Genomic DNA, 18941 nt, shown 5'->3' with positions numbered 1-18941 from the left:
GAGCTCCACGCGTGAGGGTCCGCAGCCGCCACGGCTGCAGCGAGAGGCGCCAGACCGTGCGCACCCAGGGTGTTTAACAGGGACAAATCCCCACGGGCAAGTGAGGCCTCTGCGGTTAGGGATTAGGGAGTGAAGGCTCTCGGATGATGAGGTGCCTGGGTCAAGTGAAAAACGGTCAACTGTACCGCTTCCAGTAGGATTTTGAAGCTTTCGATGTGGGAAGTGCCTCTAAAGGCTGTGATGTGATAATAGTCACTTCACCTTCCCTGGCCCCAGTAGATATTGAATATTTGCCTGCCAGTGTATCAGTGCAAAAAGTAATTCTACCCTCAATGAATTTCAATGTATTCAGGGGAATTATTTGTGAGGTATTTTTATTTGTAAGGGGGCTTGGACCCATTATTTTTAAGTCTGGTTTTTTTGTATCTATCACAGAATCATAGAATGGTTAAGAGTTGGCAGGGACCTTAAAGCTCATCCAGTTCAACCCCCTGCCATGGGCAGGGACACCTCCCACCAGAGCAGGTTGCCCAAAGCCCTGTCTAACCTGGCCTTGAACACTTCCAGGGAGGGGACATCCTCAACTTCTCTGGGTAACCTGTGCCATCGGGTACTGGAAGGCTGCAGTAACGTTTCCCTGGAGCCTTCATAGGGGAGGTGCTTCAGCCCTCTGATCAGCTTTGTGGCCCTCCTCTGGACCCACTCCAGCAGCTCAATGTCCTTTTTGTGTTGGGGGCCCCAGAACTGGACATAGTACTCCAGGTGAGGTCTTACCAGAGCAGAGTAGAGGAGCAGAATCACCTCTCTCTGTCTGCTGTCCACAGCTCTTTTGATGCAGCCCAGGATATAACCCCAGGCCTTCTGGGCTGCAAGTGCACATTGCCAGCTCATGTTACTTGTTTCATGTAGTAATATTTTTTTTAATGATGGAGGCAGGAGATGTGGAAAACAGGACCAGTGTGCTCCCAATATCCACTTGCCTAAATAACTTTCAAATTTGTCAGTCAGTTTTAAGCAGGCTCCACAGCAGCATGTCTCACAATTAAGTGTTCTATAAGCAACAGTTTGGTACGGGGGGAAAAAAGCACAGTCTAAATTATTCTCATGTTGGGAAAGAGGCTCAAGTAGGAGCACAGTGGCTGGAAACTGGTTTTAGTCACCTGTTGGACCATCAGTATATTTAGAGCAGGGAAGCAAGCCCTTGTCTACTTAAGCAAGCGACTGTGTCTGTAAAGGGAAACATTTGGTTCTGACTATCCAGTGTGCACACAGTTTATGGTTTTGGGGGACTAACTGTGGCCTGATTTTATGGACTGAATTCTTGTTAGGACCACATCTTTCGATTTAGTGTGATTCATAATAGATCCAGGGTGTGCACCTTGCTCTCATAAAGCAACCCAAAGCACAGTAGGTGAGGCTCCTGATCTGAGCTTAGGCATTAATTTAAGTACACCAGCCTCTATTGAGGAATATGGGAAGGGCAGGAGGTTTGGGGAGCTCTGGAGCAAAAGGAGCTGGATGTATTGCTGTTGTTAGGAAGAATATTTGGGGATGTCAAGAAGGAAACAGGAGGTGAGGTTACTGTGGTATAGTGGCATGGATGAGGCCAATATGCAGAAAGAATACACATCTCTTTAGTCAATGAGGCTTCAGTAAATTTGTTTTCCCCTCCTCAAGGAAGTGCCATTCAAGTTTTCATGCGATCACTTGGTGCAAAATTAATTAATCAATTATCTGATTTTTTTTAAAGGCATAATAATATACCCAAATACAGATACCTTTCTTTGTGCTATTTGTCTAAACTCCCTTTAATGGAGAGCAACATGCACTTCTAAAGCATTTTCAATGTGTTCTAAAATAGATAAAAGATGAGACAAATCCACTCTGGTTTCCAGTGTCATGGGTAAAGGTCTAAAGCTTTATTAATGGATCATTTTAATTTTGTTTTTGAAGTAGGCTGTCTGCTGTGTGATGTTGACAGTAGTTCATAAATCACTTGCTAATCTATTCAGAGGATGTTTTTCAAGTTTAAATTTTGTCTTGAAATATAAATTGCTTGGCCTGTGGAAAATGCCTGAGATTTATCAAAATCTTAGTTCACTCATGGCCTACAAGTTATTGGCAATTGCATATCTTTGACATTTGATTCTTTTGAGCTTTTAAGTATTTTATGTTATGCAAGGGACATTCGAATGAATCCATTTTATAGGCTCTTAATTAGTCAGTGGTGGTATTTTAGGAAGTGACAGGATGGGTTCTGATGCCTAAAATTAATTGGAACAGAATTGAGCTCATCATGATTTGAGACTGCTTAGGTAAATGAGAGGAGTAACTTGGGTTTATGTGGAAATGTCAGTTTGATGGTGTTTAATTGAAGCTGTATAATCCTGCTGACAGGGGAGAAGAGCACCCAGTTTCCATTTGATTCCTTGAAAGTCTAATGTTGATTAATAGCTTACTCAAAGCAGGAAATGGATGAGCTGCACATGGCAAATTTAGTCTGCTGTGTGAAACTAGACATCCTGAATTTAGTTCAAATGGATCACCCATTGAGAAAGTCAGTTAAACTTTCTAGCCTGTGCTGGTCTATAACGCTGTAAGAGCTTTAGGATCTCAGAAGATCTTTATTTACCATTCTTTCCCCTTTTTAAACAGGCACTACTTTGCACTGCCCACTAATCCCGGTGAGCAATTCTTTATGTTTTGCACGCTTGCCGCTTGGCTGATCACTAAAGCAGGACATCCCTTCGAACAGCCACAAGAATATGATGACCCCAATGCAACAATATCAAATGTACTCTCAGAATTGCGATCATTTGTAAGTGTTGAACATGCTGTTTTCCCAAGTGTATTTCAAGCACATGCATCGCCTTCAGAAGTAACAGTAATGCCACACTTTTCCTCCTGTCTGATTATGTTCCCAAGGGCTAGACAGACTTTTCCTGTCTATGAGTTTGTACTGTGTTAATGGGTTAATTGGAATTTTATACTGTCTGTACCTACTTGCTAATTATTTTGGCACTACAAAAATGGTCTTACAGTATTATGCATAGTTTTGTTCCACAATCTGTAAAATTGATTAAATCAGGCTTACTTCTTATAGTGCCACATATGTTGCTCCTTTATGGTAGTATAATGTACAAATATTTTATCTGGAAAATTTGCATAGTGCTTGTGATTCTGCTTCTGCCAAAATCAATGGTATAATTCACAGTGAAGGAAATGTTTTAGAATTGTGTTCATGTTTTGTTCATTTGGTTTTGTTGAGTAGTAAAAGTTTGCCAGAACTATTGTGATTTTTTTCAATATTAGCACACACCCTCAGAGATCAGGAGGGTGTATCAACTTACGGGAATTATGATCTTATGGAAGATTATACTGTGGTACAGCTGTGACTGATGTTAAGAATGCTGTTCTCTAAAGGAGTTAAACCATAACAAACTAAGATGTTTATTCTGCAAGACAGCAATAAATAAAAATAAAATATTTTATAAATAAAATCTTTAACAAACAAGACAATGTTGAAAAGCTGGTGGTTAAGTCTCAGTGGCCAGGTTCCTCCGTAGCTGTTCTTACCTTTCCAACCTGTCACTTGTGTGCTTGACCATCTAGCTCCCTTGTGGCTTCTGACTCTTCTGCTCCCTGTGCGTATCGTCTCGCCAGGTGCTTTAAGGTTTCTGCCCTGCATCTGTTTCTTGGGTTGTTCTGTTTTCCCTTCTGTTGCCTGACTGGAGCTGCATAGCGGAAGAATATGAATTAATATTGATAAAACCTTCATACTCAATGGACACTGGTAAAAACTCTTGTTACCTCCCTGAAAGGAAACTCCAGTTGATGGGTAGCCATCAGTAAACAGCATATCTCTTATTTTAGGGAAGGCCTGTGGATTTTCCTCCCTCAAAATTAAAGGCAGGTTATGGAGAGCAAGCATGCTATGTTCTTGATTGTTTAGCTGAAGAAGCCTTGAAATACACTGGCTTTAGCTGGAAAAGGTATAGTACACTTTTAAGCATCCTCCCTTACACATTATTTTCCAGCAGACAAATGTAATTGTAAAGACAAAACAGTAATGACCAAAACTGTTTTACTTGATGTTTCATGAGCTGCAAAATTAAACTAGGCTTGAAGCAGTGGGACCAAGTAATTCCTAATGCAATTTCACACAATTTAGTCTGTTACCAGCAAAGATGAGTTTGGGCCATTAATAGACTTAGCTAATTAATAAAGATTTGACAGATGACCTTTTTTTTTTTTGGACACTTTCCTATGCATAGCTGCTTGTTAATCTGACAGTTGAGCTGAAATGTATTTAATATCCTTTTAGGTCCTATCAATCAATAGCTAAGTTCTTGATCTCTTCAGCTGGAGGTGTGCACAATATGTGATCATGTTACAAGCAGGCTACAGTAACTTTGAGTATTTAATCCAAAGGAAATCTTAGGAGATATTAGATAACAGATAATTTCACGTCTATGAAAATTTATTTAAAACTGTTCTTTCTTTCATTCCTTCCCGTGGGTGGGTTTTGAAATGGGCAGGGCAAAGTAATTTATCTCTTGGAAATATTTTGCCGTTACCTCTGTTTAGTACGCAAATTCCTCTATAAGCTGCAAATACGTCTGTGGTGACTTGCACTTGGATTTTAAGACATTAGACCAAAAGAGAAAGCAAATAAAAATTTACTCCCCACATGTCTTTGTAGTATGAATGTACTGTGCTTCTTGCCATAATAACTAACCCTCACTTTTAAAACAGTGCAAGATAAAGACTTAGTGATAATTTTATTTGTTTAAATGTGTCAGACACTAATCACTCTCTAGTCATATTCCACATCATCCATACTTTTCATGAAATGTTTTGTTTGCTTAGGAGCAGTTTACAGAGGTATTTCCAATTTACTGTGTTTAAAAGCCCTGCTGTTCTTTGAACTAATTTCAGGCCAGCATATCCAACAGAAGAGCTAGAAGAAGAAGAAATAACAGAAGATGATGCAGAATTAACACTTAATAAACTGGAAGAGGATGTTGCGGTAGGTTTACCTGATTATATCAGTACTGGTCAACTGTAAGGAAATTTTTACTCACTGATCACCTTGTTTGGCTTTAAGAAGTCTTTTCTATCAGCTATTCGATCACCTTTTTTTCTTGCATCTCCTTTCCTGCATCTTCAACTTCTCTGTACAGTCTTTGTTTCCTTTCGGATAAGGTTGTTAAGTCTTCAGGACAGAGCTTATTTTCCCATGTGCATTTATAGTTAATGTGAAGTGGAAACTAACCATACATTAAAATTACATAGATTCAGAATTGTTTATTTATAAGAGCTATTGATGTTAAATGACACTTCAATCCCTGTTTACAGAATTGGTTAATATTTGGTTAAAATTTACCCAGTGTTTAATTAATGAAGTGCTCACTATTGTAACTCAGATTTCACTGCGAATAGGAAATTATAACTTTGGTACTTAGTTGATCTGAAGATTTGGGAACAGGGTAAAGAAAAAATGGAAGCAGAGCATTTGTTTATAAACACCAGCAAGGACCTCAATAAAGGTTGCAGAGTTGTTTCTGTAGACAAAGGTGGTGGCAACTCATATATTGCATGAACGAAATGGTAATATCCCGTCATCCATTCTGACTGCAGACTGAGTCTTTCTGTATGTTTTGAAATACCTTTAGCCAACACGATAGCAATGTTTGAGGATCAGCTGTTCTGTTTATTCCTGCTTTTTTACTATAATAATTACAGTGAAGTTGTCATGTCTTTGAAACAGCCTATGAAATACACCTGTAAGTTTAAATATGCTTTTAGGACATACTGATGGATGGATGTTGAACAAAAGTTGTTTCTTGCTGATTGACTTTCTCAGAAGATTCTTTTTATGCGAGTTGGAGTCTTACTGTAAACTGGTAGCATAATGGGATCTCAAGACATTGCCATTTTCACTTGCCTCTCTCAATCTCCTCAAAGTGAGTCTTTTTACTACTGACTTAAACAGGACATTTCTGAAAGAGGGAAGTTAGCTGATGACAATTAAAGTGAACATTACAAAAAGGAAGTTAATTTCACATCCAGCTTCTCCAAAAGCCGATGATTATTTGCAAAATAAATGCAGATCAAAGCCAGAATTTTGAAAGCTCTGAGCCTGGAAGTGCTCACTTTCTGAGTCAGTAAATTACTTGAGGAGAAAACAATTTTCTGGAGTCTTAAGGCCCAGCAATACTAAATAGAAAATGCCACAACTGTCCCATTTTCGTGTTCATATTTTTCGGGTGCTTGGGAAAAAGGTCATAAAAGTTGGCAATAGAGTGCCAATAATGTTACCATATGGTTCTGATTGTAGTCCCAATTTATATGCCACAATAGTCCGCAAGAATGTAACAGTTGAAGAGTTTGCTTCTCCTCACAGTTTTCTTGTGTTGCATTATTTTTGTCATTTTTATTAGCAAAAAAAAAAAATCTAAACTTTTATTCTTAAATTTCATACAGTATGCGAAGAGTGGGATGTGGATGTTGATGTTGATGTCTGGTTTTATTTTTATCAGCTTTGAAGTCCACACACACACACAAAAAAAGGTCTTGAATAATTCTGACAACAATAAGAGACATTCTGTATTGCGTGCTTGACTCGCCTCAGAAATGTAAGCTTTTTGCTAAAAGCTTTAAAAATGAAAATAGTCAGCTGTCTGCTCCCCTCTGTGTCTTGTTATGATCTAAGCTGTTTAAATTGGGAAGTGGGGAGGGAAGAGTTAACTAAAGCACAGTTGTAACTCTTCAAAGAACTCCTGGATTTGCTCTCAGCTAGTATCTGAGGCCATGATTTTCAAAACTAACATGTTCTGTTAGCTCTTCTGAGTTGGTGTGTTAGTAAAACCACAGAGCTAACTTTATTCAAGGTGGATAACCACTTTTTGGAGCCCCTGATGATTCCACATGGATTAATCATATGCTGATATAATTATTTTTTTTCCCCTAGTCCATTGTTGCTGCCAATGTATTCGTATGTCCTGGATGTATTAGCTGTATCTATAATTTAATTTAGCAGTATTTCCAGTAGTTAAATGCTAATTATGAGGTTCATTGATTGTTCTTCTGGTTTTGATTCTTCTGAATAAAACTGATGAATCTGACAGAGACAAGCCTATTTGTGTAAATCTTGTGGAATTAGCAAACAGTAGCCAGCAGGGCTGGCTGTTCGAGGAAATCTGCACAGTTTGGCTTCTCAGTTCTGATAACTAGTCTTCTTGATGTTGTTATCGTAGTGTTGTAATACGTTCTTCTAAGTGTGTCTTAACGGACACAAACTGGAACACAGGAGGTTCCACTTAAATTTGAGAAGAAACTTCTTCTCAGTGAGGGTAACAGAGCACTGGACCAGGCTGCCCAGAGAGGTTGTGGAGTCTCCTTCTCTGGAGACATTCAAAACCCGCCTGGATGCCTTCCTGTGCAACCTCATCTAGGTGTTCCTGCTCCGGCAGGGGGATTGGACTAGATGATCTTTTGAGGTCCCTTCCAATCCCTAAAGTTCTGTGATTCTGTGAAGTGCTGCACAAATATATATTGTCCATTTAGCAAAGGATAGTCCCAATCGAGTCACCTTTAATTTGCAGGTATTCAGGGCAGTAGGGGCCAAACACGCCAGAAGAAAATAAACTGGTCACCATTAGTTGAAAACTAGATGAGGGAGAGGAAAAAGCTCCCAGGTTTTCACTAATTGAATCTTGAAGGGTTCTACACTAAGATCTGCATTATTACAGCATTTTTGATTTGTCTAGAAAGAAAGCGAGTGATGAAATTCGACTTTGGTGGAAAAGACAGCTAACAGAACTATAGATGGACAAAGTGTATAAGAGTGAAGTGTAGGGGTGATAAAGTTGAAGGTGAAATTCAGTATAGATAAATGGAGGGTAATGCACAGAAAAAAGCATCTTTGACTTTACTTATGTAGTGATGGGCTCTGAGCTGATAAAAGTCACTGAGGAATGCAATTTTGAGACTATAATAGGTAATTCTGTAAAGCCATCGGCCCAGTGCAGTGTCATGGGCAAGAAAACAAATCAGTCACCTTGATTTATTGTATTATTCTGCAGACTTTTAAAATGTGGCATCACTCTGCAACTCCAAATCTGTAATGCAAACGACGTGTTGAAAACTATGTTCATGTCTGGTTGTGGTTTGTTTGTTTTGGTTTGGTTTGGTTTGGTTTAGCTTTAGTTTTAATATAAAGCTTTAGGAAACACTTAAGAAATTACAGTTACCATGCAACTATTGATAATGGCTCATTTGTTATGAGAAGGCTTGGGCTTTGAGACTTTTTGGTTGGTTGGTTTAGTTTTTAAATACTGTGACACCCTGAGGGAAATGTGGTGAGTTTTCATCTTCCACCTTGTCCCAGATACTGTGTCTCCTCATAAGATTTTTAGTAAAAACAAACTCCATGATTATAAATTCTCCATTATTTGTTTTGCTCAGAAATTTGGAATTCAGTATTCCTTGTCCTGTGCTATGGCCAAATAAAATTCTGGTGGAAAATTGTGCAGTACTTACTGAAGTCTTACTTTGCAACTTTCCTTAAGGAAGAAGAGTCAGACAATGAAGAAAATTTTCTTGACCTGGATGTTCTAAAGGCACAAACATACAGATCAGTAAGTTGTTACCCATCAATCTTCTGACAGATTTTTACATCTGTAGTAGCCATTTATTTCTGTTGGATTTAAGTCTGAAAATCCTTATGTAGTCTTAACTTGAAAAAAACATTCTAACTGAAACGAATTAGGTTATCTTAAAAGAAAAATTTATATCCAGTTTCTAAACTGATATCACTGCAAAGTTGCTGGAAACATTTGTAAGAAAAGTTTGCAGATACTTTTAGAGAAACATCGTATGACTTTCTTGAATATATTTTAATACCTCCCTTACACATGCACTATTTCTGGAATGCATTATAATTTCTTATTGTATACATTTCATTTTTTCAAATTCTAACTATGATGATAAGATTATTTATTTTAATTCCTAATCTTTATGAATTCAAAGAAAACCATTAAAGAAATCTGTCATACCTGTAGTTTAGATAATTCTGGATGTAAGTATTTTGTCTGAATATGAACACTGTAAGCCATTGTCACATGATTTCTGACAGTCCTCATTGTGCACAATGATCATATTTTGTATATAAATTTTGTGATTTTTACTCAGAACGTGAACGACACTACAAAGCAAGAAGAGATTTTACAGTCCACCACAGATGTAGCAGAGTGGAATCTAGAAGTGGAACGCGTGCTTCCACAGCTGAAAGTTACGGTTAGGACTGACAATAAGGTATGTGAGAATGGATTTGCATGTGTATACATGGTGATTAAAGTGTGATTTCAATCAGTGTTGTTTACATTCCATTTACATTTTTTAACTTTTGTCATACCAAGAATTGTGAAAAATGGGCTCTCCAATGCTATCTTGTCTAAAACTTTTGTCACTGACTTTGACCTTAGAAGCAATAATATTTAGTAGGTTTTTTTTCTCTCAGTATTCTATAAGAATAATTTTTTTCTGCTACTTACAGGGCACCTCATTTCCATATATTTATTTTCATATGTTTATACAGTGGAAGCTTCTTAAATCGTTAAACATTTCCAATGTATTCACACTTCTGAAAAATTATACTCCCAGTTCAGCAGATATTAAAACATCTTCCTGGGAGACAAGAAGAAGAACCGTTCAGTTTGTCAGCCATCTGAAAGTTGATTCCATGGAATTCATCATGCTGAACTTTAAATGGCCATGAAGTAGGTCTGTACCTCTGATCTAGTCTTCATGGACTCTTCTTATGCTTAGCAAAACAAAGTGAGTCCTTTTATTGACTGATTTTACTTACCTATCTGGATAATTACCTCAAAATTAAATTCCTCATTTCTTGGAAATGTGTATTTCTCTCCATAATCTATTCCAAGTAGTCTAGAATGAGCAGCTTAGAAGCAGACATCTATCTTTGGCAAGTCAAAGTCCAAACTTAGCACCTATTCATGGCATTGCCGTAAGCATTCTTTCTAGGAGCTTGCCTAGCACACACAGATCACTGCAGTATTGAAGTTGCGCATTTGTAGTGACCTGGCTAGTTGGGATGTTGGAGCAATCTGTAGCACTGATACATAATTTGATGAAAGATAATGATCTTGCAAAAAATAGGCTGGGCTCTCAACTATCTGTTAAATTGCTTGCCTGACGTACACTACACTGCATTCTTCTATGTGAAAAATTGCCTGGTTTGAGCCACCTTTCTCTGATCCTCAGCAAGCCCATCTGCTACAGAGAACATCATGCTTGATTCTCACACTAAGAAATGAAAACATCATTAAGACATACATGGAAAATTAAAACCACTGTAAGAACTGAGGTTTACTAGCTTCCAGTTTAATACACCATCTCTTGGATTTAAGGAGTAAGTTAAAATGAACATGAAGAGAGGATTCTTCTTTTTCTAGCTTCTGTGCTATCATGCTTTCAGAAATAACTGGAGAGAAATATTTGGCCTTTTTTCATTCTACAAGAAAAGCACCATATTCTGTTTCCTAAGCTGTGCATAGGCACAGCCTATGTGCATAAATGGCATTAGAAACTAGAACTTATCTGTAAAGTCCTGGGCAGGGGTGGGAGGTGTGTGTGTGGGGGTGTTTGTTGTTGTTTTTATTTCAGCTCCGAAGTTTGGCAAATTGGGAACAGTTGTCACCAGACCAACAAAACATCTTGTGTTCTGCAAACTTAAAACCTGACTTACAACATAAGCACATTTTCTGTACTAGCATTTATTCTGTTCTGACAGAGGATAGTGGGGAGCAGTGCAATTGTAGATGGCGGTAGAACCTCATGGGTTGAACAGCTGTTGGAGATGCTGTTCTGAGGTAGTGAGACAGAAGCAGCAGTCCTTTGGTAGATATGTGCATGTCCTATGCAGGGTGATAGCCTCACTTCAAGTCAGTGGAACTGCCCGTGATTGAAGGATGGCACATGTTTAAGCGTGCAGCAGTTTTAAGCCACGACCTGTTTTGTACCTGTGTGTTATAAGTGACTGTATCCTCCAACAGCTCTGGGATCAGGAATTTCTCTTGCTCAGGTGCTGCAGCCCAGCCCTGTGTGCCTGGGGACCTGCAAGTTCCCATGTCAGACTGATGGATGCAGCTGCTACTTCTTTCCTGTTTGCAGATTTAACGAGTGGGGAAGTTAAGCGTGCATCATGCAGGCACACAAAGGACACTGACATAAACAAAGCCCTGTCTTCAACAGCACTTTGTAAGACTTCCATAAAACATAATTATAGATAGCCAGCCTCCCATCCTCCCCTTCAGCTATTTAAGATTGAAGTTTACCAGTAGAAGCACACTCTCCCTTCTCTCTAGATGCACAAGCACATGCACATTCACTTATCCCTCAACTGTTGGCATGGTCTTTCTGTCTGTCTAATCCCCCTGCTGGATCCCGGACTCTCTTACTGTTTCTCCACTCTTCTACTTGCTGGCTAGTCTAGCCTGATGCTTGCCAGCTAACAGACACATGCGCTCACATACTCCTCTCAAGTGCACTCTACATTTGTGGGTTCCCCTGAATACCAGCATATGCCTTCTGCCTGCCTCATACCCAGGCCCGGACCCAAGGCCTACTACTCAATGGCTGGTTCAGTTTTAAGTCCGTTATTGAATTTTACATGCGCACAGCAGCTTTAGAGAAGGTGCAAACACTTGCCCGTCCCAACCCCAGCAGCTGGCAACAGCAACACAGGCTTGTGACCCACAGTTTTGCTCCAGCTGCTAGCACTAAGCCCATCTCTTGCTTTACTCACACCAGTCTTTCCGCATGGCTGGATTTTGGGATACATGCCAGTCCTGCCTTGGTGGCTGAGACCCTCAGCTGCTCCTGTGGTTGGCATTGAGACCCCCCACTCTCTCCAGCTGTGTACACTTAGTCCTTGAAGCATGCATATGTGCACTGGATAGAGAGTGAGATTGCACAGAAAGGTAATTTTAAAAAGAATTTAATAAGGACAGGACAGACTGCAGTGACCAGGCACAGGGCTCAGTCAGACAAGTGGACTGACTGATAACAGTTTACACATGCACAGCCCCTCTTAGACCCCTCTTTGTTCTTCCCCCGTCCCCTTCCCCTGCACTTTGTTTCATCAGTTTGCATATTGCACCAACCCTCATCCAGAATATCCAGAACCTCCAGGTATGCCTTCTTAGCAGTTGCAAGGACCAGGTTCACCTTCTTTGAAGTGATGCTTGCAGTTTCCTGATAGCCCATCAGTTAGTGTGACTGGTGAGCTTTGTTTCTTGTTCTTGTCTCCCTTAGTGTTTTTCTGACAGGTCTGTGTCTCCATAGGTTTTATTTTTTCCCTCTCCTTTTTCCTTTTCATCCATTTTGACAAAGTCCTCGATCAGATAATTGTACCGGTACAAACATTCTCATGTCCTTATCCATTAGTGTAACTGGCCAGGTTTGTTTCTTGTTACTGCCTCCACTATTGCTTGTCAGTCAGGTTTGTACCTCTCTGGTTTGCTTAACATCCTTTTTGACAAGGTCCTTTATAAGATAATCTTACTGAAGCAAACACTGTTATCTTCCACATATCCTCAAAGTATCTGTTTTACAAGAAAGCCGTCAAAGGTTCGATTTCAAGTGATACAGATTTATTAACATTGCTTATTTAACACCTACATGAGTACAGTGCAGAGAGCTTAAAAATTTTTAATAATATATTTTAGCCTGTTCAGAAACACAATACTGAAATAGCAGTAATTCTGCAGTACTGCTACTCCGCTTCTTTTTCAATTCACTGTCTGCAGCTGTGCTTTGGGTCTGGGCTATGTAAAAAGTTGGCATTCATGAGGAAAAAAATTTCATAAAGCTTGGGAACTGCAATTAATTTCTAAGTAAAAAATGTCAACCTATCAAGTTAAAAGAGAACCTTTTCTCATCCCTCATCCCTGAGTCCATGTGTATTTCCTGTGACCTAGAAGCTGAAAATAATTTCCTCCTCCCTAATTTTGTCCCACTATCAAAACCAATTTTGAGTATTTTTGGCTCTTTTTAATTCTTTCTATTATCTCCTGATAATAGTAAGGGCTAAGTAGAAAGGGAAGATCTGATAGTCTGGAACTGGTAGGTTTTGGGCATTTGAAGTACTCATTTTGTCCCAAGAATAACCTGAGCTAGGGCAGCTGTAATCAGTATTTTTGGTATTTGTACCCAGAGTGGTTTCTAGCAGAACCAGTCCCATGAAGATCAGGCAAACTAAAAAGCATAGCTACCGTGGTATCAATGAGGATGTCAGTGTTAGTTTATGGATCTGAGGGTCACATGTGACATTTAGGAGATTTATAAGTTGTGTCACATTAAGCAAGGGCCTCTGCATGTGAACATGGCAGTGACAGAATAAATACACAGTAATAGTATGAAAGAGAACTGACCCTGTCTTGCATACCAACTTTTGTTTAGTAACCAGAGAAAGATAATTGTTGTACTTACCTATGTTTTACTTTGTGGCATCTTTTTTAGGATTGGAGAATTCATGTAGACCAAATGCATCAGCATAAGGATAGAATTGAATCTTCTTTGGAAGAAACTAGGGTATGTCTTGTACGGGCAGAATATTTCACTAATCTGTCAGCATTTTAATTTTCTCTTTTATGTGATATAACTTAAGAACTAACTTGATCTTTTTTCTTCATTTTATTTGTGCTAATGCTGTAAAACTAAAAAGGGAAACATATGATAATGATGATTAGGGACAGTGGGACTGGCAAAATACCGTGTGGGAAACAGTTGTATATGTGAGGATTAATAGGGATATTAGGGTTCATTAACATAAGCGTTACCATAAGTACATCCTGACTACAGAGGGCAAAATAGAATAATACTGTAATACAATCGGAAAATAAGTGCTGATACAAAACAAACAAACCACCACAACAAAATACTATCAAGTACTGTTGTTGATACAGTAACTTGCTGACATTGACATTTGTAATTAATTAAGGGGGGGAGAGTGATGGAAGCAGTAAAGCTTGAAATAATGTGTTTTGGAGGTGGGAAAACCAGAACACAATAGAAATATTTTTTTGTTGGCTAAACACAGCATGTCTGTACTACTTTTCTTTCTCACTTGTAGGCTTCCATATCCTTTCTTAATTATAGCATGATTTTAATAGTCTTTGTGTACGTACTATTAGTACACTGTCAACCCACAGAATGTGATTTTCTAGGGTTACCTTGACAAACTCCATAATGAAATCAGCAGAACATTGGAAAAGATCAATAGCAGGGAAAAGTACATCAACAATCAGTTGGAGCACTTGGTTCAAGAGTACCGTTCAGCACAAGCCTTGCTGAGTGAGGTAATGCACTGATCTTTTGTTGTTGCCTTCTCTAGTATTAACATGCTATTAAGTGACGCTGAAGGCAAAGAAGACTTGGAGGAGTTATCTGTGATTTCTGCTGTTGGATATAAAGCAGGGGAAATGGTGATCGGCTCTCAAATTATATAGTTTTTAAGCTAAACTAGCAATTTTTATTCAACTATTCTACAAGGGAGAGTAAACAGTTTTTATACTGAACACTATGTAAATCTGTTGCCAATCTTGAGCAGCTATTAAATTGCTAGTTGTTCTTTCCCTGTGAAGTTCACACATCTGTGATGAGTGGAAAAACTACTGTCTCAGTCCAGCACTCATCTCTCATATTGATTACTCGTGCTAATGTGCACAAAGCATTCTGATTACTTCTTTGGTTCTTTTAGTTTTTATGCCAATAGAGTGCTGTTTGAGAAGCTTTTTGATCCCCTTGTTGGGAGGCCTGTATAAGCTGCCATTTGGCTAGCCCTCCTATTTGTGGACATGATGTTAAAGTAAGGCTAAAAGGATTTGATCTCTGTGCTTTCTGTTTAACTTACTGTTAAACTTTAAGAAACTTCAAGATAATAATTTACTGTTGACAAAAAAGTATTCTGGGTTTTAGGATTCAATTCCGTCTGCATTCTGGCAAATTTTCTTTTTGTTTATTTCTTCGTGTAAATGATTAGAAAACATACTTCTTATAGTGTATGTATTAGTGCTATTACAGTTTTTAAAGCTGCTTTAAATTTTTGAATGATAGTCACTACAGGGGCTGATGTTTCAACCCTATGCTCATATGTGTAGCACTGTAAATGTCACTGGGACCTGGTGGGAGAGTTTCTGGAATTGGGATGAGTAAGAGCAAGCTTTGGTGTTCTTTCTGAGCTATCTGCATACACCCTTATAGCAGCCTTGCAGTACTTGAAAGAGGCCTACAAGAAAGATGGGGAGGGATTCTTTATCAGGGAGTGCAGTGATAGGACAAAGGGTAATGATTTTAAACGGGAAGAGGGCAGATTTAGACTAGATATTAGGAAGAAATTCTTTACTGTGAGGGTGGTGAGACACTGGCACAGGTTGCCCGGGGAAGTTGTGGATGCCCCCTCCCTGGAAGTGTTCAAGGCCAGGCTGGACAGGGCTTTGAGCAACCTGGTCTGGTGGGAGGTGTCCCTGCCCATGGCAGGGGGGTTGGACTGGATGAGCTTTAAGGTTGCTTTCAACCCAAACCATTCTGGGATTCTTCTTCAGCTTTGTCATTACAGCAAAACACGTTTCTTTCCAGGCTCAAGAGAAGTACCAGGAGGGAAGTGGAGGAGTAACTGAAAGGATTAGAGTACTTTCTGAGGTAAAACATGTCTTCACATAATTTCTTTTGCTTATTTTAAAACAGTCTTCAGAGAGTTGGCATTTAGTGTTTGCAGTTTTGCTCTCATGTTAAAGATTAATCTGTTTGTTTAGTGGAGGCGACCTAGTCAAGTCCCTAAGTTTTAAACCCAGGTTGCCATTGATTTTTAACTTGTGAACTGGGACAAACTATTGTGAGCTCTTAATTTTCCCAGTTGGTAAAAGAGGGTAAATGTTCTGTATTTTATAACCTGTGTCCTCGAATTTATTGAGGATTAATCAAGCTATGTCCATAAATTATTTGGAAGAAGAAAAGCTTCACTATTTATTTTTAGTTAAAATTAACAATTGGAAATTTACATCTTCCAAGAACTTGAAAGCAATATTTGACTAAATATTGACTTTTCCTTACAAGTCAAATTATCTTAGTACCTAAAACTGTTTTTCCATTGTTTGTTTTCCTTTTTTTTTTTTAAATCACTGGCAAATTTGAAGAAAAATACCTAGACTCCAAACTGCCTCAACTTGTTGAGTGTCTTATGGCATTCCTTTAGAATTGCTGCCTGATTTCCAAATATCTCAGCCCTTTGTCCAATTAAGAAATTATTTTTTTAAATGGCACTGTTGTTTGAGTTTGAAAACCTCCTTTATTTATTAGAAGATAAAGTGTTCAGAATAGTCACATAAAATAGATCACACCTTAAGGCAAGGGGTTGGAACTAGATGATTGTTAAGGCCCCTTCCAACCTAAACCATTCTATGATTCTATGCTAAGAATGTGCTGGAAATTATAAAAGAAATTTGAGATATTTTAGAATAGAATAAATAGTTCAGTAGCAAGGGATCTAGAGTGATCATCGAGTCCAACTGCAGTAGGCAAAAGATTTCTGAGTGTATGGATTCTGCAGAATTAGAATTTCTTTGTATTCCACTCTCAAGGAAGTAAGTTTGAAAAAGAGAGTACTTTACAACGACTTCAGATTTATCATGTGTTTGTGCTTTGGAATTTATTGACTGATCAGTAACGATGAATATGTTACTAGCTGGCAGCCTTAGAACTATGTAGAGGCAGTGGTGCATATCTGAGATAAACTAGACACATTGAACATTACTACTGCAATCAAATCTCAGCCCACTCGGCGCTACCAGTACCACTGTAGGTGTGCAATACCAATGAAGTGATGCTGCTTTTTTGTCACTGAAAGGGCTTATTGAAGCCTTAGATGAAAGGCCATTTCTATATTATAGACAAAAATACTGAATACTACCTAGACGACACCTTAGAATCATATCTTTGCTGCTGCTTCATTGTCTGCAAAGGCAAACTGGTCGATAAGAAGTCAGTGCTGAAATGCGCTTTTATTCTTCATACATGCATTTTACGTGCCTGTTCCAGTGCCAGCAGGCTTGACTGCTGCACCTTCTTTTGCTGCAGCGCTGTTTCTCGGGTTTCCACTGTAACCTGCTGAAGTCCTGATGCTTCCAGAAGGGCAGCTGGCATGGTCATTTGGCGAATCTTGATCTGCGGGGATATGGGTTCTTATCTTCCATCCAGCATCTTACTGAAACAACACTGTTTTTATCTGTTTGGGGTGTGCAGCTTCTTGATTCCACCATTTTGGTGTTTGGCCAACTTGTTACTCTTTTTGTAGTAATTCTTACAACATTAATTTAGTTAAATTAAAATTTTCTTAATGTTTGAAAAAAAAATGTTCCTCTGTGTACAACAACTAAGATTAGTTCATTTTTTTTTAACTAACACAGTTATTCAGCAGAGACATTTTTTTGTTTTCTTTTTTTAACTTGACATTGATCTGGTTTAATGAAGAAAAAATATCTGTTTTAAGATTACAGAAGTATTAGAGAAAGTAAAGCAGGAAACAGAAGAGAAAGGAAGCAGTATGACTGATGGTGGTAAGTATGTTTTTGCCTCAAACCAAACATCCATTTTCTCAGTGACAGGCAAATAATTTGGCCTTTATTAAAGAAAAATATAACAAGACCAGAATGAGTGACTAGTCTAAAAATATCAATATTAGAATTTTAAGATGTCTAAGAAAATCAGGAGTCTTAACCTCTTTGAAAAGGTTATGTAAGTCTGCAGAAGGTGGTGATTCCAGGATTTCCTCCTTTGGTAAAGTATTTGTAAAAATTTTTTCAAAAAAAGGGGGGCAGTGGAGAGGAGGATTTGTCTCTGCTTTGAAGAGTTATCAGCTCACTGGAAGAAATTCACACATTACAGGTTCAAGCCCTTTTACTCTGAAATAGTTACTGGCAGTAGCCGATTCCCTGACAAAGGCTGCCTGGAGTCAGTGAGAAAATTTATTTTGGTGTTTTGATGTTTGGGCCTTTTTTAAATATTTAAAACTACATACCTATTTGAATTAGTTTGTCTCAGACTCAGGGGTTTTGCTGATAAATGCATTCTGTTGCAAACGTATAAGAAGTACAAATGCAGAAATAAATGGATGCATGTACAGTAGGGCTAAATATGCAAGCTGTTTCCATATTTAACTGTAACCGTTACAGCTAATTTACTTAACTTAGTAGTTGTAAGTGTTATTGTTTAATGAAATTTTGTGCACCTTTGCTTCACTGTGAAGGAGCTACTCACCTGCCTCATACCTTTTTTGTATTATGACATGGCCAAGGGTCAGAATAAAAACTAGAGCCCAAAATTATAAGCAGCAATATGATGTAGTAGCAGCATCCCTAGGGTGGTATTAGTGGGAAGTCTGGACCCTCTATCTCTCTGTACTGTTGTCTTTGCTCTTTTTTCGTGGTTTTTCTGTGATTTTGCTGCTTTTGCCACTTCGGGAAGGGTCTCTCGGCGAGATTGTCAGCTCTGGACCCCCTTACCTCAGTGACTGCCAAGAGACCTGATCACTCTCCACAACTACCTGGAAGGAGGTTTTAGTGAGGTGGAGATTGGTCTCTTCTCCCTGGTAGCTCATGATAGGACAAGGAGAAATAGCCTCAAGTTGCAGCAGGGGAGGGTTAGGTTGGATATTAGGGGGAATTTCATTACTGAAAGGGTCATCAAGCACTGAACAGGCTGCCCAGGGAGGCGGTTGGGTCACCATCCCTGGAGGTGATTGAAAGATGAGTAGATGTCGTGCTTAGGGACATGGTCTAGTGGTGGACTTAGGGCTGGTTTGGTGGTTGGACTCTGATCTTAAAGGTGTTTTCCAGCGAAAACCATTCTGTGATTCTATG

The 18941-nt window shown here is 38.8% G+C and overlaps 1 protein-coding gene across 1 annotated transcript in view; it reads left to right on the top strand.

Moving 5' to 3' along the window:
• Positions 1–472: 472 nt before the first annotated feature.
• IFT57 (intraflagellar transport 57) overlaps positions 473–18941 on the top strand; it is a gene marked incomplete at its 5' end in the record, with an annotated part of 19248 nt that continues 779 nt past the window's right edge. Inside the window, 10 exons of the mRNA XM_010181847.1 lie at positions 473–496; positions 2654–2818; positions 3874–3992; positions 4939–5029; positions 8574–8642; positions 9196–9318; positions 13546–13617; positions 14253–14384; positions 15664–15726; positions 17573–17639. Coding sequence (XP_010180149.1) covers positions 473–496; positions 2654–2818; positions 3874–3992; positions 4939–5029; positions 8574–8642; positions 9196–9318; positions 13546–13617; positions 14253–14384; positions 15664–15726; positions 17573–17639 — 925 coding nt within the window. The remainder of the gene's footprint in view (positions 497–2653; positions 2819–3873; positions 3993–4938; positions 5030–8573; positions 8643–9195; positions 9319–13545; positions 13618–14252; positions 14385–15663; positions 15727–17572; positions 17640–18941) is intronic.

Source organism: Mesitornis unicolor, unplaced genomic scaffold (assembly GCF_000695765.1).
Source record: "Mesitornis unicolor isolate BGI_N332 unplaced genomic scaffold, ASM69576v1 scaffold14223, whole genome shotgun sequence".
NCBI classification, from domain to species: domain Eukaryota; kingdom Metazoa; phylum Chordata; class Aves; order Mesitornithiformes; family Mesitornithidae; genus Mesitornis; species Mesitornis unicolor.
This window is presented reverse-complemented; position numbering and strand designations above follow the sequence as displayed.